A 23,673-nucleotide genomic window follows, 5' to 3' on the forward strand; every position below is an offset into this window, starting at 1 on the left:
TAGTCAACTTGGAATCGCTCCAGTATTTATTTGTTAAATACTGGACTGTTCCTACAGTACAACAAATTTTAGGACATTCTTCCACCCAATCTGGGGAAGTCAAGTGTACCTAGACAAATTCCACGCCAATTAACAGAAAACTGCAAACCAGAGAAGCAGCATGAACCTGGCTCTGAGGAGGTGCCATTCACCCAAAGCCCATGTAACCAACTACTGAACTTAAATCAAGTTATAATAGCACTAGGCTGGGAAGGGCTACCACCTAATCCTTGCAAATACACTCAACTTACTTCAGTCTATTACCAATTTAAGGAAAAAAACCAAAAGAGGTCCCGGAGCTGGGAGGCAATCAGGAGCCATAGTCAATCTGTGGTAGATTTACTTGACTACTGAGGAGATTCATCATCACAGAAGGATACACACTGAATCTGAGTGAGAACCTAAACATGATGCCCAATTATTTAAATGAGTTTTTGGCAAACAGAAGGCCCCCTGAACCCAGAAGGAGCAAAATGACTACAAATCAAGATAACTTCCAATTATTTACCCCCTACTCACTAAAAACTCCAGACACCTGAGAACATCCATGGACAAGAGGGTTGCACAATACGTTTATTATGAAGATGGAGCTCAATGGTATTAATGCTTTAGCTAACTTTTTCAGAGGCTACACTTGGTAAAACTTTACTTTTCTAAATTTAAACATCAAAATACAATTATTTTCCATCAACAGAGGATGAGTTAAAAACCATGCACTCGTCCCTTAAACTGCTTTTTGGGATAGAAGACAAATGCCAACACCTTCAGCTAAATGAAAGTGTCAGGCTATCAGATACAAAGATCCTTTGCAGCTTTCGCTGAACTAGCAAAAAGAATACTATACAAGCATTCAAAATCCTCAAAAGTCAATTATGTCCCATACTTTAGTAGAAGGTCCTAAATCCCATGAACCTCTATTGTCATGGAAATTCCAAACCCAGTTAATTTAAAAGTGTAAACTTTTTTCTACAAAAATATTTGTTGACTAACAAATCTGTTTTAGGTAACATAGTTTTGCCTAAGATTTGGCCTCTCGTTAATTCACACTTGTCCCAAATTTCCTTTAGATTAACAGTAAAAACCACCTAGATGGTCCACAATACAAAACTAGAATTAGATCAGGAAGCAAAATAAAGCCATGCGTTAGGGTAAAATTTTAGTTAGGTTTTATTATTTCCTTATTTCTTAATTTAAAAAATCTGAAAGAAAACAACAGTTTTCCTGTAGCCATTAAAAAGCCGGGGTCAGGAAATAGCCTTGGTAATCCTCCATTTTTGCTAGATTAGAATGATGGGCAAGTTATTTTACTCACCAGCTACTGCACGCTGTACTAACAAATCGGAAGGCCTGTTGAAACAGTAAAGTCCTTTTCAACAGCTGTCTAAAACATTCTGGGCCAAGAAAGAAGTGTGTGTGAATCAAATTGCTATCAAGATTCCTACTCAGTATCTAATCTTATAAATACGAAACTACCTTTACTGTTCTACAAACAACTGTAGTTTCAAGTTCCCACTTTCAGTTTTAGTAAAAGAACAAGTTACTTCTTTCAACTTTCAAATAAAAATAAAAATACTCCAACCAAGACGCTATTACTCTCGTCACAAAATTGCACTTCAGTAACTAACATAGCAATGATACATTTTTGGGACAAACTGGCGCTTTCTAGGTGAAAAATAGTCCCACCATATAAGACTTGTAAAATAGATGTAACGTTTTAAGATGTCTTCCAAGTTAAATCTGAGCAAGCTTTGTTTTTTCCTAGATTTTTTTTCCCCACTTTGTCAGAAAAGCTTTTGTTAACAGGTCCTCACTTACATTTGTGGCCCACAACAATTTCCATTAATTGTGACACTCACTCAACCATAAAGACACAATGAAGAAGTGGAGACTTTAACTGGCCACAGTAAACTGATTTTACTGTATTACTGAGTTGGCCAAAAGGTTCCTTTTTTTCTGTAAGATGGCTCTAGGAGTGCTTGTCTTTTGCTTCATTCGAAACAATTGTGTTAAGATTGTATTGATAGCTGTCATAACAGCCTATGTTAAAAAAAAACTTACCAAAATTGGTGAATTTTTGTGCAGCCATTTTAATTTGAAGATGGAAGATAATACGCAACATTTTCAATGTACGATTCTTTATTATTTCAAGAAAGGTAAAAATGCAACTGACACACAAAGATTTGTGTAGTGTATGGAGACAATGCTGTGACTGATAAAATGTGGCTTGTTAAGTTTCTCAGTACTATTGACATTTTGGCCAAATAATTCCTTGCTGTGGGGCTGTCTTATGCACTGGAAGATGCTTAGCAGCACCCGTGGCCTCTACCCACCAGAAGCCAATGGCAGGAGATGGCCGACGTACTCAAAATGTCCAAATCAATAAAGTTACTGGTGAAAATGAAAACGTGTCTTTTATGTTACAGAAAAAACAAGATAACGGACTTTACTGGCCAACCCAATAGTTATTTCTACACCTCAAAATTTAAGCAGCATAAAATTTAAATAAATACCCAAATTTTAAAAGTAAAAACTGAGTTCAACAAATATTTGAGCATCCAGTAAATATCACAGAACTCGCAGAGTGACGACACATTAAGCTTTTATGAAGTTGTAACAAACATGCTTCAAATAGCTGACCTGATGAAATTTCCCCAGTATCTGGGCCAAAAAGTTTCCTCAAAGGGAGGAGGTTTGGCAACACAACCAAACTGTCGCTTGTCGCATGTTCAGTGGATTTCACGTTTCCCGTCCAGTCTTCACGAAGACAATGTAAGTTTTAAAGACTTTTCACTTCAGAACACATTCTCGGGTCTCCAGAAACTCGCCAAGCTCCCTCTCGGTACTGGACACCCGACCGCCTGCCACCAGGACCGGTCGCGCGTCTCTGGTTCTCTCCTCCTGGGGTGCGGAAGGAGCTCACCGGGCAGCCCTCAAGGAGAACAAAGAGCCCTCGGGTTGGCAAGTGCTTCCCGCGTGGCGGAGCTCCTTGCTAAGAGACACGAGTGCAAGAGCAGCCCAAAAGCCCCCTTGGGACGAGAGAAGGAATGGGGGGCTCCGGCAGGTCGGCGGGGCCTCCCGTCCTAGACCCTGCAAGTGCGTAAGGCCTCACCTTGCTGCGATCCTCCTCTTGCTGCTGCTGCTGCTGCTGCTGCAGCAACTCGGGAACCGCGGCCATGACGACGCGGGCCTCGAGCGCCGGCTGCCTGGCTGTGCGAAGAGAGAAAAAGCTGGGCCGCCGCCACCGCCGCCAGGGTACTCTGAGGGGCGACCGCAGCCCCGCCTCCAACTAGCTTCCCTGCCGGACGGCGGCAGGAGGCCTCGAGACTCCGCCGCCATCCCAGAAGCCCCCAAAACGGCGAGTGGAGCGCCACGTGCTCCCCGAGCTGCCTCCCCCATTCCCGCTGCCGTCCATCTTGGAGACGGGCAAAGAAGCTATGCGGGTCCTACCCTCGCTCCGGGCCACGCGGAAGCCGCTGACCACAGGACCGCGACAGGAGCGCAGTAGCAGAAACACTCCCAGCGACGCGCGTCTTAAAAAAGACCGCGCTCCTGTGCGGGGGAATTTATTACTCAGCCAGAGTCCAATATGGCGACGAGCTGTGACGTGAACTAGCTCTCGTGAGAGCGAAAGCGCGCGACTTGGAGGCGCCCGCCCTTTTGCCCGAAGGGAGGGACTCCCCAACGACCGTGCGAGAGTCTACGGTAGCGAACGTAAGTGTAGGGGCGGGGCGTGAGTGCCGCAGTGCATGCTGGGACCGCCGTGCCTTGGGCGAGGTTTAATTCAAGACCCGAGCGCGGGATCAAGGAAAGTACGCGTTGGGAAAGGCTGTTAGCTCCATGAGAGTTAGGTGAAGGGTGGTGTCCTCTGAGGTACTATCCCTACTCTGGGCTGAGCTTCTGTTTAAGCCATCTCTTTCCTAATCCTGATCCCCTAAAAGCCGCGGACTCTTTCGCCGCCATGGTTCCATACCTATGGCGTCGGAGCGGAAGGCTGCCCTCGGGATTTACGATGGTGCATCCTGTTGACCGCAGCTTACCGGCTCGGACCAGAAGTGGCCCTGCAGAAGCTGGATTTCGACACCTGTAAAACAGGTCGCAATAGTACTCACTTTTAGAGGATTGTGAGGTTTAAATGAGAAATTTCCACACAGCCTACTTAGCAAAGAACCTGAATACAGGGATCCGTGGCTAATTGCTGGCTGTGATTCCTGGCCTGTATAGGATGGGCTCTAGAGCATCAGTCCCCAACGTTTTTGGCACTAGGGATAGGTTTGGAGGAAGATAATTATTTCGCTTGGGGCGGGACAGGAGGGGAGCTCAGGCGGTAAATACAGCCTAAGCTTTGCTCGTCCGCCGCTCACCTGCTGTGGGGCCTGGTTCTTCACATGCCAGGGACTGGTGTCGGTTCGTAGATGGGGGGTTGGGAACTCCTGCAAGATGTCTTTTTTTCCTCTTGTGTCACTCTTCCCTTCCTAGGCGTCACATTCTCCAGACTGAATATTAGGAACTCCTTACCCCAAGTTTTCTGCTATTTCGCATTTATTAAGTTCTGATCCTTCTGGTATCGATGAGAGCCTTTCTTTGTAAATAGCTTTGTCCAAACATGTCTTAAAAGCTTATTGAATAGGCTTGTAGTGTGCAATATCATACTAATGCAGCTTTCACAATAATAGTTAAAATATTTTACGTTTGGTACCTAATACAACTTTTCTCTTTACCAGGAATGCAAAAACTAAAAAGTCCCTCAGCATTGCAAGGAGACTAAAGGGAAGTGAAAAGTCTGAAAATGAGGGCATTTCAGACCATCTGCAGGCAGTTCAGAATTTCAAAGAGGTTTTCCATAGAACCATCCCCACGTGTGGCTTTCTCCACTTCCTCTTATTCGTGTGGCCGTAAGAAAAAAGTGAACCCTTATGAAGAGGTAAACCAAGAAAAGTACTCTGATTTAGTACAGTCTGTGTTGTCATTCAGAGGCCATGCTCAGACTCCAGAATCATTGTTTGAGGAAGATACTTTACTCTATGGACCTGTGAGTAAGTGGAAACCTCCAAGGCAAGATGAGGAGGCAAGAGTTCCCGGAAATTGGTTTCCTCTCTTCAGTTCAGAAAGAAGCTTAAAACCAAATGCAACAAATGACACCACAGTTCCTTTGAAAATCCCTTTGCAAAGGAATAAGATGCCAAGCGTGACCCGGGTCCTTCAGCAGACCATGACATCAGAACAGATTTTCTATTTGGAGAGGTGGAAACAGCGGATGATTCTGGAACTGGGAGAAGATGGCTTTGCAGAATATACCTCAAGTAATTTTCTTAATCCTTGTTCTATATTGTTACTGTGTTCTAGAATATAGAGCACTGTTGTCATTCTTTAAAGGTTTTTTTTCTTAACTACTGAGGAATTACTTTCAAATTATAATAATTACCTTTAAATAGCACTTTGTGTATTAACTCACTTAATCCTCATGACAGCCCTATAAAGCATAGATACTATTACCGTCATTTTTTTGACAGTAGAGACCTGGTTCTTCTTGCTGATGCATATAAAGAATTACAGATCAGCAAATCCATTAACATGCCCTCAGGGTTTATTAGTGATCTGTTTTGGAAGAGAACGGGCCAGCTAGGGTTCTGGGTGGTGGTGGTGGTGATGATGAAAGGCATAGGTTCAGGGCAAAGCAGGGCAGCAAAAGTAAGGCGTGGCCAGTCTCCAGGTCATCTGTTCTGAAGAATTACCTAGTTGGCGGGATGGGAGTAAAAAAAGTTACATATTGATTGGCAGGTAAATGTGGTGCCCGCTTTCCAGGAGGGACGTGACTATCCAAACTTAGGTATGTGTGGGGATCTGTTAGCCAAAATCCTTATTTTGCTTCCAGCTCTATTTGTTCATCTTGCTGTAAAACACACATGCCAGGAGAGAGTTAATTAAAGTTGGGGTAGTTACCCAAAGTTATTTATGGGCTCTTTCTTTAAGCATTAGAGACTCTTACAAAACAGATAGTATCCAGAGATAGGCAGTTAACCATAAAGTTGTTTCATGGGCTTCTTTGGACACTGTGGACCCTGTTCTGCCTTTCAGGCCTTGGGATGAAAGTAGTTTCAAGGCTTTCTTTCCCAGATAGTGGAACTACATAGAATTTCCAGGACTTCCGTCCTCTTGTGCTAACAGTGTTTCTTGTGTTGGAACACGTGACAATACTATCGGACCAGGCTCAGGACTGCTGAGTTAGTGGGTGAAACCCATCTTCCTCCTCCCTGCCTTGGTCTGCTGTTCATTCTGCCTAAGTGCTAATAGGTGTTTCTTGGCAACCAGGATGCTAGACAGTGGTCAGTAACAGCATTGCTGACTCAAGAGTATCTCTTGCCTCAATTTCACACATGAAAATGAAGCACAGAGATTAAGTATTTTGACTAAGTGATATATACAATTATTTTATAAGCTAAAAACAAGTATTAGAATTGCCTGGTTTTTGATTATGGAAAGGAGTCAATCATCTGATAATGGAATTCTAGTTTGCTAGGCATTTTGTTCAGAATCCAGTAAATACCACTCCCCTTGTTCTACTTCTCAATGTAGACCGACAAGCCAGACTAATAGATTAAAAACAGTAAACCAGAACAGATTATCTGTACTTACATCTTGGTAAATTCAGGTAATCAGATACTGTTGATTAGGAACTGAGAATAAATAAACTTTAACGTTCAACTCCTGACCTACTAACTTATACGAGAGAATAGCTTGCTTGTTACTGATCCTCTGGTTGTCTTTTGTGCTTCCCAGAAAGCAGTATGTGTACTCCTGGTGGTACAGCAGCACTTTTATTTTTAAGAGTAATGCAGTTATTTTGAGGTAGCTTAGAAAAAACCATGTATATGCATACTGTTAAACAAGTGGTCACCTGTTTTAAAGAAAATTATTCAGTATATAGGTGGCACCTGGATAAGCCAAATATAAATGGTCAAAGCATAGTGCCTTATAACATTTCTCAGCTGTTTGGGACAAGGAATCCATGCAGGATTAACTGCCTTCTGAAGAAAGTTAGTAACCACCACCAAGCTACAGGCATACCTCCTTTTACTGTGATTTGCTTTATAAGTGCTTCACTTTATAGTGCTTCACAGGTGTTGCTTTTTTTAAAAAAATTGAAGGAAAAAAATGACAACTCACTTTACTTAATACGTGCTTTCTTTCCGTGGTGTGATACTAAACCCCGAGTATCTCCAAGGTATGCCTGTATTCTCTGCTTTCTAAACAAGCAACATAAAAAAAATATTTTAATGGCATCTTGAGTTTTGTGCATTTCCCAAGTATCAGTTTACCTTTTGAAGATTGCTGAGGATGGGAAGATTGCTGACTTACTCTGATTTGTATGTGTTGATCATAGTAGAAATAGGTGAGGTTTATTTTTTTCAGTTTTCTGCTACTGATTTTTTTAAATCTTAAAATATTACCTATCCTGTCAGTTCTATCAGTCAAAATATTGGAGACTCATGAATGTTTTTTTAATGCCCTTTATATACTGGAACTTGAAAACATTTCACTTTCCTTTAACTTATTGAGTGTATACTCTGACTAAATGCTATTTGCAGTAAATCTTGAAACTTTTAAAATTTATTTTACCTTGGTCGTATAATTCAGCTGATTGGTGCTTTGTCCAATACGCCAAGGTTGTGGGTTTGATCCCCTTTAGGGGACATACAAGAAGCAACCAGTGAATGCATAAATAAATGGGACAGTAAAAACCAATGCTTCTCTCTCTTTCATGTTCTGATCCCTACAGTCTCAGGGGTTCTGTAACCTAGCTTCCCATGTTTGTTGCCATTTATATGTTAAGAACCTAGCCAGAGATTGTCTGTAGTGGGGAATGAATTTTCTATTTGCTTGGCAGCTGATGAAGCAACTTTTTTCTTCTGTTTTTAATATGTATATGTTCTGTCTACTTTATTAAGCTAGTCTGCAGATGAATACTACACTTCTTTTTCTTAGATTTTAACTGCATCAGTCTTAAATTTCTGATAGGCCTTTGATGTGCTGGCATTAAGTCCAATTGAGCTAAGTAAAATTGCAGTAGAATTAACTGAGTTGCTCAATTGAATTCCATTTAACTCTCCAAGTTATATTTCCCAGAAGTTATTCTCTTTTTGGGTAGTGGTAGAACTGACCTTTCAAAATCTTTGTAAGATATACCTAACAAATGTAATACGGTTTGACATTACCTCATTAGATGAGATTGTTTTCCTCATTTTCTGTGGGCCTGTCTCTGAGCCTATACAAGGGGAGGACACCCAAAAAAACCTGAATTATCTTCTGGAGGGTGGGCCCGTTGTAGTATAGGCTTCCTCCACTAAGTTAGTTCTAGGAACCCATCTGTGTCAGTGTACCAGTTGGCGCTGTTTAAGAATTTTTTTTAAAGACTGTTTCAACACACTTGCCATTTCATAACAGGTGATTTATGAGCACACCTGCCCACACCACACTGAGTGTTCAGCAGTATTTGACCAGAAACTGCTTGACCCCCTTGCCCCACTCTCCCAATTTACCTGATCTCACCCAGAGCAACTTTTTCGTTTTCCTGGATGAAAAAAGCCCTCAAAGGAAAATATTTTGCTGATGTGGAAGAGGTGAAACAAAAAAAAAAAACGGCAAGAGCACTAAAAGGCATCAAAATCAATAAGTTCGAACTGTTTTGAGCAGTGGAAAAAAAAATCTTGATATGTGTATTACATCAAATGGAGAGTACTTGGAAGGTGACTGAAGTTTAAACATGTGAGAATAAATACACAATTTTGTATAAATAAATTCCAGGGTGTTTTTTGGTGGGGGGGGGGTTCCCCCCTCATATATTTCTACTGTTTCTGTGTGTATCTAAATGATCCCAGAATTTACTTTCCTTGTCCTGTATGGTGGTGGACTACAATGAATATAGACTCTGATGTCAGACTGCTGGGTCTAGCTTTTTGCTTTTGGGCAAATTAGCAGCTCTGGTTAAGCCTCATTCATTAAAATGGGAGTAGTGACACTTACCTTGGTGGTGGTTGTATTTGAAAGTTAATACAGTATTTTGAAACTTACCTGGCAAGGGAGAGATAGCATGATCATGAAGGTGTTTTTCCCAGGTTGAGGCTTATCCATTGTACTATGGATGTGCTGACGCCTGTGATTTCCCCAAATGTGGGAAATTCAACTGCTTTACTTGTGGTATTGGGGGACTGTATTCATGCTCTCTCCTGTTAAAAAATATATATATATATATATATATATATATACAGTATTTTGAAAACACCAAGGCCACTGCTTAGCACAACATCCCCCTTTCTTCCCCTTACTGAATGAGAGTCAAGTGAACTTGTACTATTTTTCATTTGTTGAATATGTTTACAGTCTTTGAAAAGTACCTGAAGGAAAAAATTCAGGACAGAGCAACTGTTCTACACTGTTTACCCTAAAAAAAAATGCAGGAGAAGAATGTCACATATTTTCCTCTCCTTCTTCCAGGTCTCACAAAATCCCCAAAACAATTCCTTGTTTTTAATTTATATGTGCTTTGATTTTCATTTCTTGGCAGTCACTCAGCCTGCTACTAAAAGGCTTTCACACCATTTTTAATGCCCATAATTAAATTTTGGTTATAAAAAGTGTAAACGAGTGCAGTTTTCCTAAATTTATAATAATTATTGGAATGGCTAGAATGTTCTGTTTAGTTTTTTTCCATAAGATGGCTCTGGTAGTGCTTAGTTGTCTTTCACTTTTGAAACAATTTTGTTAGCTTGTGACAACTGTCACTTTAACTTGCTTTTTAAAAAAAAGCTTATCACAATTGGTGAATTTTTGTGTAGCCATTTTACTTTTGAAGATGGAAGAAAATAAACATTTTTGGCATATTATGCTTTATTATTTCAAGGAAGGTAAAAATGCAACTGAAATACAAAAAAAAAAAAAAGATATACGAGTATATGGAGAAGGTGCTGTGACTTGACAGAATGTGTCAGAAGTGATTTACCAAGTTTTGTGCTGGAGATTTCTTGCTGGATGATGCGCTCTACAGTCATGTAGTCCAGTTAAAGTTGATAGCGATCAAATTGAGATATTGAGAACAGTCAGTGTTATACCACATGAGAGATAGCCGACATACTCAAAATATCCAAGTCAATAAAGTTATTGGCGAAAATGAAAAATGTGTCCCTTATTTTATGGGAAAAAAGCATACGGACTTTTTTGGCCAACCTCTTATTTACCACAGCCAGTTAACTTACTAAAGTTGGTACTTAAGTTCACAGTCCACAAATTACGTGTGTTCCTGTACTCCCCAGATCTTTAATTTTGTTTTGGCCTAATTCAATTAGAAATACTTAATTTTAATCCATTTCATTGGCTAAACTATTCCATTCCCTTTCATTTTCAAAGTGCAGTCCTAGGTTTCACAAGGGCTGAAATGTGGTGTCTCAGGGGTTGTCACTTAAAGGTAAATCTTGTGTGGTTTTTAATTTTATTACTCAGTTTTTTAGACTATTTGGTTTTTAGTACTAGTTTGGTCTGTTTTTGTTTTGTTTTTATCTTTTCCCCTGATTTTTCTCTTCAGACATATTTTTACAAGGAAAACGGTTCCATGAAGCCTTGGAAAGCATACTTTCACCCCAGGGGAACTTGAAAGAGAGAGAGGAAAATTTCCTTGAATCTGGCTACATCGAAAGCGTCCAGCATATTCTGAAAGACATCAGTGGAGTTCGAGCTCTTGAAAGCGCCGTTCAGCATGAGACCTTAAAGTATGTCGGTCTGCTGGACTGTGTGGCTGAGTATCAGTAAGTATTAGATTGTTTTGATCAAAGTGTGGAAGTGAACTAACACAGGATGGGACACATCATGCCTGTCAAACACAACTTTTTCCTCTTATCTTAATTATCTTCTTGCTTCAAGATGCAGCCTCTGGAAGTCAAAACCTGTGTGAAAGGTAAGAGAATTGGGCAAGGATGAATAGAGGGAGAAGAGCTACATAATCCTTGTAAAGCTTTGTTCCAAAATCAAAGTGGTGGAGAAAAGGTATATAACTTCAGTATCCCTAGGATGGTGTGTTTTCTAGCATGCTCCTTCTCCCCTCCCCCCGAGCCATATACCTGCCATAAGATCTCATTTGATTCTGCATTTTCTTTCCTGTTCCCCCTAAAAATAGCATTTTGATCTGTTAGCCCTGAAAGTCAACTCTTTTCCTAGCTTTTACAAACTATTTTTACAAATATATTTTAAAAACTATTTTTACAAATAGTTTTTGACATGGATAGAAACTCAGCTTACTACAGCTTCCTGTGGTTTTTATGTTCCTCTTACTGTTTTTCCCACTTGACTCCAGATTCCAAGGGTAGATACAACCTGTGCATACCCCTATTCCAACAAAAATATGTGAGCAATACAACAGGACGGGAGAAAAAATCTGAGTGTAACCTTTGGAATTCTTGTTAAAATTTAATTTTTAAAAATTATAATATTTATTACTATGGAAACTATGTTTCTACCCCCATATGGCTTTGTGCCCTAGCTTCCTCATATCTGAGAAGAACCCTGTGTGCCTAGAAATTTAATAGGATATTTTTGGATGACCTTTGGATTAACCAGTGGAGCCATATAATCAATTCCACCCAGGATCTACAAGAAATTTCTGACACCAGACACTTTTCATAGTGATTACAAACTATCCAAAGTACTGCTGTTTGTTTTTCACTCAACATAAAAGACTATCAGCATTGCTAATATGAATGTTGAACATTTTTTAAACTAAGGTTTTAGAAATTTAAAAAGAATTTTTGATGGGTACGACATGTACTTGAGACTAAAATTTTATATCACCTGTAACTGGAGAATTTAAGAAAAAGTCCCGTGTTACCCCCTGCTTCCCCCCCCACACACACACACACACACACACTCACACACTCACTTTTTTTTGTCCTAGCCGATGTGGCTGAGTTGGTTGGAGGGTCGTCCTGTAGACTGAAATGTCGCAAATTCCATTCCCGGTAGGGCACGTACCCAGGTTGCAGGTTTGATCCCCGGTCAGGGTGCATATGAGAAGGTAAACAGTTGATATTTCTTGCTCTCCCTCTTCCCCTCTCCCTTTACCTCTCCCTCCTACTTCCCCTCTCTAGAAGAAATGTGGTAAAATACACATAAAATTGACCATTTATTTTTAAGTGTATAGTTCAGTGTTACTAAGTACAGTCTATGGTGTGCAACCATCACCACCATACATCTCCAGTAGTACACTTTTCATCTGTTAAAACAGAAATTCTATGCCCATTAAATAATAACCTCCCCATTCCCCCCTAGTTCCTGCCACTGTCAACCATTCTACTTTCTGTGTTATACGTGGAATAACATAGTAATTTCCTTTTTCTGACTGGATTACTTCATTCAGCATAATGTCATCTATGTTGTAGCATATATCAGAATTTCTCTTCCAGGTTGGAATATTACATTGTATGTATATACTACATTTTGGTTATCTATTCATCTGTCAGTGAACACTTGGATTGCTTTCAGGTTTTGGGTATTATAAGTAATGCTGTTATGAACATTGGTGTAAAAATCTCTCTTCAAGACTGTGCTTTTAACTTTTTGGCTATATGCAAGAAGTGGAGTTGCTGTATCAATATGGTAATTCTATTTAATTTTTTGAGAAACCACCATACTGTGTTCTATAGGGGATATGCCATAATATAGTACCAATAGTGCACAAAAGTTCCCACTATTCCACATTCTCTCTGACATTTGTTATTTCTGATTTTTTTATACTAGCTAGCTAATGGGTATGAGGTGATATCTCATTGTAGATTTGATTTGCATTTCCCTAAAGATTAGTGATGTTGGGTATCATTCCATATGCTGATGGGCCATTTCTTTCTTTAGAGAAATGTCTATTTGAGTTATTTGCCTATTTTTAAATTTCATTGGTGTTTTTCATTGTTGAGGTTTAGGAGTTCTCTATTTAGAGATACTGGATCTTAATCTTTATCAGACTATGATTTGAATTATCTTCTCCAATTCTGTGTATTACCCTTTGACGCACAAATTTTTAAAATTTTCACGTAATCCAATTTGTCTATTCTTTTGTTGCTTGTGCCTTTGATGTCTTATCTAACAAATCATTGCCAAATCCAGTGTCATTAAGCTTTGGCCCTATTGTTTAAGTCTTATATTTAGGTTATGGAAACATTTTGAGTTAATTTTTGCATACGGTTTTAGGTAGGAGCCCAACTTTATTCTTTGCATGTGAATATCCAGTTTTCCCAATGCCATTTGTTGAGAAGGCTGTCATTGAATGGGCTTGGCACCCTTGTTAAAAATCAAATGACCATATAGATGAGGGTTTATTTTTGGGTTCTCTATTCTGTTTGTCTGTATGTCTGTCCTTAGACCCGTACCACATTATTTTTTAAAAGTTTGTATGATTTTTTTCCATAAAAGACTTTTTTTTTTCATTTTCACCAGTAACTTTATTTTAATATTTTGAATATGTCAGCTGTCTCCCGTGTGTTATAACATTGATTGTTCCCAGTGTCGATTGGATTGTTATCAACTTCAACTGGTCTTCCTGACTGTGGAGCCTTGTCCAGCAAGAAATCTCCAGCGTAAAACTTCATAAACCACTTTTGACACATTCCATCAGTCACAGCACTGTCTCCATACACTGCACACATCTTTTTTTGCATTTCAGTTGCATTTTTACCTTTCTTGAAATAATAAAGTTTAATACGCCAAAAATGTTTCTTACTTTCCTCCACCTTCAGAAGTAAAATGGCTACACAAAAATTCACCAATTGTGATAAGTGCTTTTTTTAAATGCAAACTAAGATGACAGCTGTCACAATACAGTCTAACAGAATTGTTTCAAATGAAGTTCAAGACAACTAAGCACTACTAGAGCCATCTTATGGAAACAAACTAAATGAACTTTTTGGCCAACCCAATAGTAAGTTTTGAAATCAGCAAGTGTGAATCCACCAGTTTTGTTCTTTTAAGATTGTTTCAGATATTTAGAGTCCCTTAAGATTCCATGTGGCTTTTAGGATGCGTTTTCTGTTTTTGCAAAAAAACAGTGTCACTGGGATTTTTATAGTACGTTGCATTAATTTCATAGGTTGCTTTCAGTAGTATGAACATCTTAATATTAAATCTTCCAATCAGTGAACATGGAATGTGTTTCCATTTTATTTATTTATGTTTTGTTTAATTTCAGTAGTGATTTGTAGTTTTCATCTTGCAGATCTTTCATCTCCTTTGTTAATTACTGTTTTATTCATTGCGATGCTATTATAAATAAAACTTTATGTAATTTTCTTTTCAGACTGTTTGTGTATGGAAATGCAATTGATTTTTGTCTATTGACTTTGTATCAGGCTACTTGGCTGCATTTTTTAGTTCTTCCAGGTTTTTTTTTTTGTGGATTCTGTAAGTTTTTGATATATAAGATTATATCATCTGTGAACAAGGATGGTTTTACTTCTTCCTTTCCAGCTTGCATGCTTTTTATCTTTGTTTTGCCTAGTTGCTAGAACATCTAGTACTCTTTTGAATAGAAGTGGTAAAAACAGACAGCCTGTCTTGTTCCTGATCTTAGAGGAAAACTTTTCACTCTTTACCATTGTGTACTTTTGCTGTAGGTCTTTCATATGTGGCTTTTATTATGTGGAGGTAGTTTCTTTTTATTCCTAGTTTTTTAGTGTTTTATCATGAAAGGGTATTTAATTCTTCAAATGCTTTTTCTGCATCAATTGAAAATAATTTTGTGATTTTATTCATTTTGTTAATGTGGTATATTACTAGCTTTTAAGCTAACATTTTTAAAAACATACTCTCAAATCATACAGAAAACAAAATGCAGTCACAAATTATTACAATAATAAGAGCTTTTATAATTGCCCATGTATTTACTTTTATTGAGATGTTCTTTGGGCATCTTTAAGACTCAGCCCTGGCTGGTGTGGCTCAGGGGATTGAGTGTCAGCCTGCGAAGCAAAGGGTGACTGGTTCCATTCCCAGTCAGGGCACATGACCTGGGTTGCAGGCCAGGTCCCCAGTAGGGGGTGTTTGAGACGCAACCATACATTGCTGTTTCTCTCCCTCTCTTTCTCCCCCCCTTAACCTCTCTCTAAAATAAATAAGTACAATATTTTTTTTAAAAAAGACTCTGAAATTTTAGTCTTTCATAGATCTGCCATCACATATTTTTCAATGACAGCTCGTGTTGATTTATTTTTTCCTTTGAATGGGCCACACTTTCCTATTTCTTTGTATGCCTTGTGACTTTGTTGTTGTTGAAAACTGGACTTTTGAATCTAATACTGTGGTAACTCAGGAAATCAGATTCTCCCTCTACCCCAGAGTTTTCTGGGTTTTGGGCTTATTATGGTAGGCTATCTCCGTGCCAAGCATCAGCCTGAGGTATAAATTTAAGGTCTTCTCAGGTCTTTTCTGAGCCTTTCCTTGGTCATGTGCAGTTGCTTTCTAATTCCCTCCTATTTGAAATTGTGTTTGGCTATTGTAGTCTTTAGCGTTTGACTCCCAAAAGGAAAAAAAGAAAAATGAAGGGGGGATGGGAGGTGCCAGCCCTTTAAGTCCCCTGAAAATCACTTCAGCTGGAGGTGAAAGGGCTTGCAAAAATGGGGGGGGGGGCGGGGCTTTGGGGGGCGCATCAACAATAGCCACCTTCCTCTTTGTCTGCATCTGTGTGATCAGAAACAACTCAGTGATGAAAGCACAGATCCCTGACATTTGATGGACATGATCCTTTTTGTCCACTCTGATTTTCACAAGCTTTGTACAAGCTGCTCCAGGAATATGTGCACAGCTGCTTGCCCCACACATGAGGGATGGGTAGCCACAGTTGTACTAAGAACTGAAATTGACCAAAATTAACCACAGTTTACCTTCCAAGTTTTCAATAGACTGTATATTTCCATAATAGTTATACCAGACAGATTCTGCCATTGCAGTTGTCTTTTGGGTGGGCAGATTCCTGGTGCTTCCTACTCTGCCATCTTTCTGGAATCCTCTACCCCTATTCTTTTTTCAACCTTGTTTAAGAAGAACTTGTGATTCTGAGATATTTTATGATTACATGTGTAATAATTTGTCCCCACTACCACTTACTAATGAAACAAACTACACCCTGCTTTTTTTCACTTGAAAATGTACTTTAGAAATTTTTCCTTATTAGCTTATATAGATCTGCACCATTCTTTCCTTATAATAATTTTTCACCACTCATAATTCACAGCTATTAATAGTTTGTCACATTTGCTTTCAATTTTTTAAAAATAAATATTACAAATTAAGTTCACATCACCTTTAAGTAAGTTTTCCCTTCTCTCACAGTCCCGTGGCCAAAGACAGTCACTGTTAAAAGCTGGGTACTGTGCCCTTCCAGTCTACTTTCTGTACTACTTACTACACACACAACATTATGTATGATACACACACAACATACTTCTAGTCCACTTTCTGTACTCTCATACACATGCACACACAGAATGTTATATATAAGCCACAAGCACAACATTATATCTTATTACATATGTACTTCTGAGAGTCACATACAGAAATCTAGTATCACAAAATTAGTAAGAAATTGGGTTGGGGAGCCAGGCTGCCTGGTTTTTTATCTTAACCTTGGCATAGTTACTTAGCCTTTATATTTCAATTTGTGTATCTGTAAAATAAGACAAATAACAGTACCTACCTCACTAGGATTGTTATAAAGATTAAATGAAATATTCCCTGTACATTACTTAAAAAGCATACTGTCTATTCAAAATATGTTATCATTATTATTTTGATCCTCTTCTCTGCTTTTACTGCTATTAGGTATTCCATTTTATGAACAAAGCATATCCTCTTCTCTGGGGGAACATTCAAGTTATTTTTAGTTTTTTAGATTAAAAACTGCAATGAATATGTCTCCTTCTATACTATTATGAGAGTTTTTCTAGGCAAATGCACAAGTTCATTTGTTTGTTTTGGCAGGTGATATATGCAGTTTAAGTAAATTGTTGATGTCAGCTAAGCCTGAGCACAAGTACTTCCTAAGTTTTCCAAGCACTTGTCACTTACATGCAGGTTATCAAACCATTGCTCTCCTTTGGTCCATACTAAAATAGAAATTGCTGGGTGAGAACATATGTGCATTTTAAGTTTCCACAGACAGATATGAGTGTGCTTATTTGTGTACACCTTTAACAACACAATGTTAGTAATTTTTATAACATTGTATCTTGAAATTTTAATCTGTATCCCACAGAAATTAGGCTGAGCATCTTTCCATTTGTTTAAGAGCTATTTGTAGACTGTCTTACTGCAATTTTAATTTGGGTGTATACTATTAAGATTTCTTTTTCACATTACTAAGTTCGACAAGTTATAGTACTTGTTAGCAACAGTGGTTCATGGCAGAAATCATTACTTATAGGGTATTTTGATTTATCCAAGGAACAGAACTGGGAATGGCAGATAAGAGTTCAATATCTTCATATAAAAAGAATGTAAAATGTCCCAATAACTTTTTATATTGATTATATGTTGAAATGATAATATTTTTTAATATGTTGGGTTAAATAAAATATTGGGATTTCACCTAGTTTGTCTTTTTTTTGATGTGGTTAGAGTATTTAAAGTGACTTGTAACATATATTTTATTTGTAATTGTAGACAGTGCTACTTTAGACTGGTTTTATAAATACCTTGCATAAGTTGTAACTCTAGAGCTATGGTGACAGATAGGTAACATACACATTTTGTATAAAAGCTCCCTCTAAAACTGCTGATTTTGAAATTGAAAACCTGAAGACAGGTTGAACAGATACAGAGAGGAGAGCCCTTTGAGAGTTACCAGTTATCATTCCACTCACCTACCCTATGATCCTCTTGATTGCAGTTGGCAAGTCTAAAATCCCACCAGAATGGGAGGAGTGGGGAGGAATACACTGGTTATTTGACTTAAAAAAAAAAAAAAAAAAGAAGTAGTAAGTGTTGATGGATTTGGACACCAGACTTGTTTTTGAGCAAGAGAATTTGACACCATTGTGTTTAGTCTTTTATGATGAGGACTTTGCAGCTGGTCTGTTGTTTATTCTGATAGGCATTTGAAGCAAAATCAACTAAAATAATAATAGATAAAGTTTCAATTCCCCTATCACGTGTTAAAGGAAAGAAGACCTTGGAGGTTCTAAGGGATTTCAAGAGAGTGTAGAAACTTTAACTGTGGAAATGTTTCCCAGCACTCCCACTTGGGCCTGCACCTGTAGTTCTCATTGGGGCAATTTGGGAAACATCCATCAAAACCCTGGCAAGCTCACTTACTGACCGAATATGGGACTCAAAGAAAAGAGAACATCTGATCTTTCTAATCCTGAGAGGTAAAGCTCAAAGCTGCCTTTTTGTCAAGTGGAGAATAGAGGCAGCAGTCATTGGGTGACAGACAAATAGTAAACTATATGTAAGACGGTTAACCTTATAGAATTTTTCTTTTTGAACTATTACCTACAAAGACTTCCCTTTGGTTTCTCTTTAGAGGCAACCTGTGTGTGATTGATTGGAAGACATCGGAGAAACCAAAACCTTTTATCCGAAATACATTTGACAACCCACTGCAGCTTGTGGCGTATGTGGGTGCCGTAAACCATGATGCCAACTACAGCTTCCAGGTCAGGAGGCTCTTAAAGCTTTGCTTGACACCCGTGTATAGCTACTTACCTCCTTATGGTCCTTATTCTCTTTGTATCTCACTGCTTACTCTGTTCCTTGCTATCACTTTGTAAAAATATTTTATTTATTATGCTATTACAGTTGTCCTGATTTTTTCCCCTATGCCCCCTTTCACCCAGCACACCCCATGTCCTCAGGCAGTCCCCATATCATTGTTCATGTCCATGGGTCATGTATATATTCTTTGGCTACTCCATTTCCTATACGGTACTTTACATCCCCATGGCTATTCTGTAACTACTTGTACTTCTTAATCACCTCACCTCTTCACCCATTCCCCCATATTCCTATCTGACAACCATCAAGCGCTCACAGTATCCGTGACCCTGTCTCTGTTCTTCCTGTTTGCTTATTTTGTTTTTTAGATTTAATTGTCGATAATTATGTTTTTATTGCCATTTAATTGTTCATAGTTTGGATCTTCTTAAGTAAGTTCCCTTAACATTTCATATAATAATAGTTTGGTGATGATGAACTCCTTTAGTTTTTTCTTGTCTGGGAAGCTCTTTATCTGCCCTTCAATTTTAAATGATAGCTTTGCTGGGTAGAGCAATCTTGGCTGTTGGTCTCTGCTTTTCATGACTTTGAATATTGTCAGCCCTTCTAGCCTGTGAAGTTTCTTTTAAGAAGTCAGCTGATAGTCTTATGGGAAATTCCCTGTAGGTAACTAACTTCTTTTCTCTTGCTGCTTTTAAGATTCTCTCTTTACCTTTAACCTTTGGCTTTTTAATAATGATGAGCCTTGGAGTGGGCCTCTTTACATCCACCTTGTTTGGGACTCTGAACCCCCAGGGTTAGGGATTCACTGATGCTAGCTCTTGCTTATTTGACAGGATTTAGGAATTCGTGAAACATAAGCCAAGGCCAGCCATTCATATTGAAAAACCATTGTTACAGCTTAGGTGGGTCTGTAAGTTGGATGGGACATGGCATAGAGCCTTAAGATATTCTAGGGTGGGACAAGCAGCTATAGCCAGGTTGATGGAGTCTCAGATAAATGGTACCTGCCTACTGGCTCTGTGGCACTGTTGGGGGAGGGTTCAGAAGAGGGACAATGGCCTCTACCCACCCTTACTGTCTGGGAGAAAGCTGTCCCCCAGCTCTTGCGTTGATGCCAGATACTTCAGTTCCTCCCTGTATGTCACTGGTGCCTTTCTCGCCTTGATGCCAGATACTTCAGTTCCTCCCTGTATGTCACTGGTGCCTTTTCAGCTGTTATCCTGGTGCTGGAGCTCAGAAGGAGTGTAAGTAAGTACATGTATGGATTCTTGAAGAGGAACTGCTTGGAACTCCATTAGTTTCTTCCAGCAACTCAGTCCCTGCTCGGTTTTGCAACCAGAAGTTATGGGGACCTATCTTCCTGGCACTGAAACCCTTGGCTGGGGGGCCTGGTTTTGGGTTGGGACTCCTCGCTTCCAAGGGTCTTTCTGAATTTTTAACCATCACACTTGGATGTGGGACCAGCCTGTTCCATGTCTCTGCCCCTCCCAGTCTGGATGGATGTGGTTTCTTTAATTCCACAGTTGTCAGACTTCCATCCAGCTTGATTTCTGATGGTGCTGAGTGAAGGTTGTTCTATAGTTTAGTTGTATTTTTGATGTGGTTGTACAAGGAGGTGAGCCATGTCTGCCTATGCCACCATCTTGACCACAAGTTCCAAGAATATTTCTCACAGCACAAGGCTTACGTCAGACAGTGCTCTGGTTATCTGTTGCTGAGTAACACACCTGAGCCATGTATACTTATGCCTCCATCTTGACTGGAAGTTCCTGTCTACCACTTTAAAAAGCATCCCCCCCCCTTTTTTTTTGTCATTGTTGTTTGTAGTTCTTTAATGATGACAGCCCTTTTCTTCAACGTCTTATGTGTCATCTTTGTTCTTACATATCCTGGTGCAGTCTTTCATCTGTCCATCTTAGAAATTGAGTTAGGAGATGTTACTGAAGATTGTTTTGTTTGCTCTGGAGTAAGAAGGAAATTAACCTAAACTCTGGTCCTACTGTGTTTCTTTCTAGGTTCAGTGTGGTTTAATTGTGGTGGCCTACAAAGACGGATCCCCGGCTCACCCGCATTTCATGGACACAGAGCTGTGTTCCCAGTATTGGGCAAAGTGGCTTCTTCGATTAGAAGAATATACAAAGAAGGAAAAGAACCAGAATATTCAGAAACCAGATTAGGGGCAGGACGCTATTTGGGAACATTCAGCAGTTTCTCATACTTTGGGAAAGTACATTGCTATTTACTGTGACCTAAAAAGGAAGATCTGAGAACTGAATTAATACAAGCAGAAGTATTAATTTGTTGAAATTTATTGCAACCAAGACACTGAAAAGCCAGAAAAGTTTAGATATAAAGAACTGGACTTTAGCACATAAAAGACCAGCTTTCTACCTCTGACTATGATTTACTTTAAAAAAGGGCAAGCAGGATTACACAGCATTGATGGCTCATGGACCCCCCATGGACCTTGCTGTGTCCCTGGCAGGATGCCCAGTCTTTGAACTGAAATTCGAGAGCAGTGAGGCTTGGTGTGCAAAGCATTTCCTCAGGGTACACCAGGAAGGAAGGGCCACGCAGCCCCCAGGTGTGTGTGGAGGGAGAACTAGCATCAGCCCACTACTACTGCCAGTGCAGTTTTCTAGAACTTGTTTTATATATTGATGTTCTCTATATATTTCTTTGGGAAAGAAAATTTACATTTAACATTTTTGAAAAATAAATATGGGATTCCTTAGCTTTTAATAAATATTGCTCTCTGGAAAGATGGGAGCATATACAGCATATACACCATGTCAATACCCCTTGGCATACCACAAAATAACCCCTGGAGTAATTGTAGGAATTTTAGTAGTGATATTCTGGTTTGAGTCAATGAATCTTGTCCATAGGGAAAATATGTGTGGAAGATCATGTGTAGAATTTTTCAGCTGTGGGTATCAATAATGCAATCTATTTTTTATGTGTTTGATAAGTAGTAAAAATTATTAGTTGTCACTGGGTTTGGGAAACAAATTCCCACTATAGCCATGGGGGAAGGGTTCCTGTTTTATAAATTTAAGTTAGAGTTACTGTCTTAAAATCATAGGGTGCTGCAGTTACTTAGTTTTTTTCATTAGCCATGAATTACAAGAAATAAAATACAAGATGTGAGTAAAGTAATGAGGTTTGGGGATTTTTTTGTTTGTTTTAATTTCTGTGTTAATAGATTAATTTCACAAACCTGGAAATGGTTGAGACTTTGTTTTTAAATTCAGAATTATGCTACTGGCTCAGTAGCTTTGGTATATGTTTTGTGTAAATGAATGCAGGCAGGTGTCCTGAATAAGGGAAACCTGATAAATAAGTTTCAGGTCAGAGAGAGGAGGCTTGTGGGTAACCTTTTATCGACTCTATACATACTTGCATTTTTTTAAAAAGTAGCATATATTCCTGTAACCTGTAATTTGTAAAGTCAGAAATCAAGTGAGAAAATTAAAATGTAACACCAGGTTTGTCCACACTGCTCTAAGACGCCTCACCCTAGAATTTAGAAGACAAGACTCAACAAGACTCATTTTAATACAGTTAACATAAATGCACCTTGGACCTGTCACTTGGGACCATGAGTCTCCCAAGGTAATGGTGGTATGGAGATCCATAAAGACTCTTAGAGTCTGACCAAGATAATGCGACTGGTAGAAGAGTGAAGGTAAGTCCCTGGGTAGGTTTCCCTGAACCACGCAAGAGCACCCAATTTCTCATTACAATCTTGATAATCCTCAGATCACACCAATTAAATCTCAATCTATCTGAGAAGGAAATACCGATTTTAAAAGTTATTTTTACTACTAAGGCATAAGAGGATAAAGCCAGATCTGAATTTCTAAGTGAGTCATAATTTTTTAAGGATTAACATGTATGGCCCTGGCTGTTGTGGCTCAGCGGATTAAGCACCAGCCTGTGGACCAAAGGGTTGCTGGTTCAATTCCCAGTCAAGGCATATGCCTGGGTTGTGTGCCAGGTCCCCAAGAGGAGGCAGATGAGGGGCAGCCACACATTGATGTTTTCCTCCTTTCCCCTCTGTATAAAAATAAATCTTAAAAGGAATTAACATGCATGTTACTAATTTGGGGGTGCTGTTACCCTGAGAAATGAAAAGAAACAATTTGTGATAAGGAGAGGTTCTCCAATTGAGATAATTAAAATATTTTTAAAAGGAAGTGTGAATTGCTTTTCTGAGGGGGCTACCTCACAAAAGTACAAAATGTAGCCTTATATAGTCTTATGCTTTGAGACTGCATCAGATTCAAAACTGCATTCCTTTCTGCAATTGTACACATTAATGCATTTAGTAAGAATGCATTTGATGTAGCTGGCTGAAGCTCCATGCTGGCACTGAAAGCCAGTATTTCAAAAAGAAAAAATATTCTCCCTAGCCTGTGTGCCTTAATTGGTTGGGCATCATCCAAAAAAGCAAATGGTCACTAGTTTGATTCCCAGTCAGGGTAGATGCCTAGGTTGCAGGTTCCAATCCTGGTCAGCGTGTGTACAAGAAGCAACCAGTTAATGTTTCTCTTCTCTTTCTCCCTCTTTTCCTCTCTGAAAATAAATAAAAATAAAGTCCTTTAAAAAAATTTTCCCCCTCAGACTTAGCCTCTTGTTCAGAGCCATTAGCACCTATTAATCTGAGAACATTAACTTCTCTATATAAACCCATTATAGTTCTAGGAAAACGTCAACATATGACCTATGGTTTCATATTTGTTGACTGTGGTAAATACAGGAAGAGGGTTTAGTCATAAATCAATGTGTTTCCAGGTAACCAATTTGCCTACCAGATTTCAAAGGAGTTGGAGAGGGGCAATTTGTTTTAATTCACTGCATCTTTCCACCTGAGCAATTAAACATTTG

The 23,673-nt window shown here is 39.0% G+C and overlaps 2 protein-coding genes and 1 non-coding gene across 5 annotated transcripts in view; 2 read left to right on the forward strand and 1 right to left on the reverse strand.

Annotated features, from left to right (window-relative positions):
* Nucleotides 1-3,634, reverse strand: part of SNX5 (sorting nexin 5) — a 25,343-nt gene extending 21,709 nt beyond the window's left edge. The window contains exons 1-2 of the mRNA XM_054574096.1: nucleotides 3,487-3,634; nucleotides 3,149-3,246 (exon numbers count right to left, since the gene is read on the reverse strand). Of these exons, the coding sequence (XP_054430071.1) occupies nucleotides 3,149-3,214 (66 nt within the window). The 5' untranslated portion in view covers nucleotides 3,215-3,246; nucleotides 3,487-3,634. The remainder of the gene's footprint in view (nucleotides 1-3,148; nucleotides 3,247-3,486) is intronic.
* Nucleotides 2,739-21,929, forward strand: MGME1 (mitochondrial genome maintenance exonuclease 1). Of its 3 annotated transcripts, none has more exons than XM_054574099.1 (5): nucleotides 2,739-2,808; nucleotides 4,761-5,339; nucleotides 10,616-10,835; nucleotides 18,590-18,722; nucleotides 20,799-21,929. In XM_054574099.1, exons 2-5 carry the CDS (start codon nucleotides 4,826-4,828, stop codon nucleotides 20,958-20,960), a joined length of 1,029 nt encoding a protein of 342 aa, XP_054430074.1. In that variant the 5' UTR covers nucleotides 2,739-2,808; nucleotides 4,761-4,825; the 3' UTR covers nucleotides 20,961-21,929. The 3 variants fall into 3 exon arrangements, with proteins under 3 accessions (XP_054430074.1, XP_054430073.1, XP_054430072.1); XM_054574098.1 differs by lacking the exon at nucleotides 2,739-2,808 and adding an exon at nucleotides 3,784-3,848; XM_054574097.1 differs by lacking the exon at nucleotides 2,739-2,808 and adding an exon at nucleotides 3,787-3,909.
* On the forward strand, nucleotides 9,101-9,266 carry LOC129071002 (U1 spliceosomal RNA). The gene has a single exon (XR_008529172.1). It is a non-coding gene; the product is annotated as a U1 spliceosomal RNA (small nuclear RNA).
* Nucleotides 21,930-23,673: the final 1,744 nt, after the last annotated feature.

The sequence above is a fragment of the Pteronotus mesoamericanus genome, unplaced genomic scaffold (genome assembly GCF_021234165.1).
Source record: "Pteronotus mesoamericanus isolate MK-2021 breed Mesoamerican mustached bat unplaced genomic scaffold, CSHL_Meso_final contig_25, whole genome shotgun sequence".
Classification (NCBI taxonomy): Eukaryota; Metazoa; Chordata; class Mammalia; order Chiroptera; family Mormoopidae; genus Pteronotus; species Pteronotus mesoamericanus.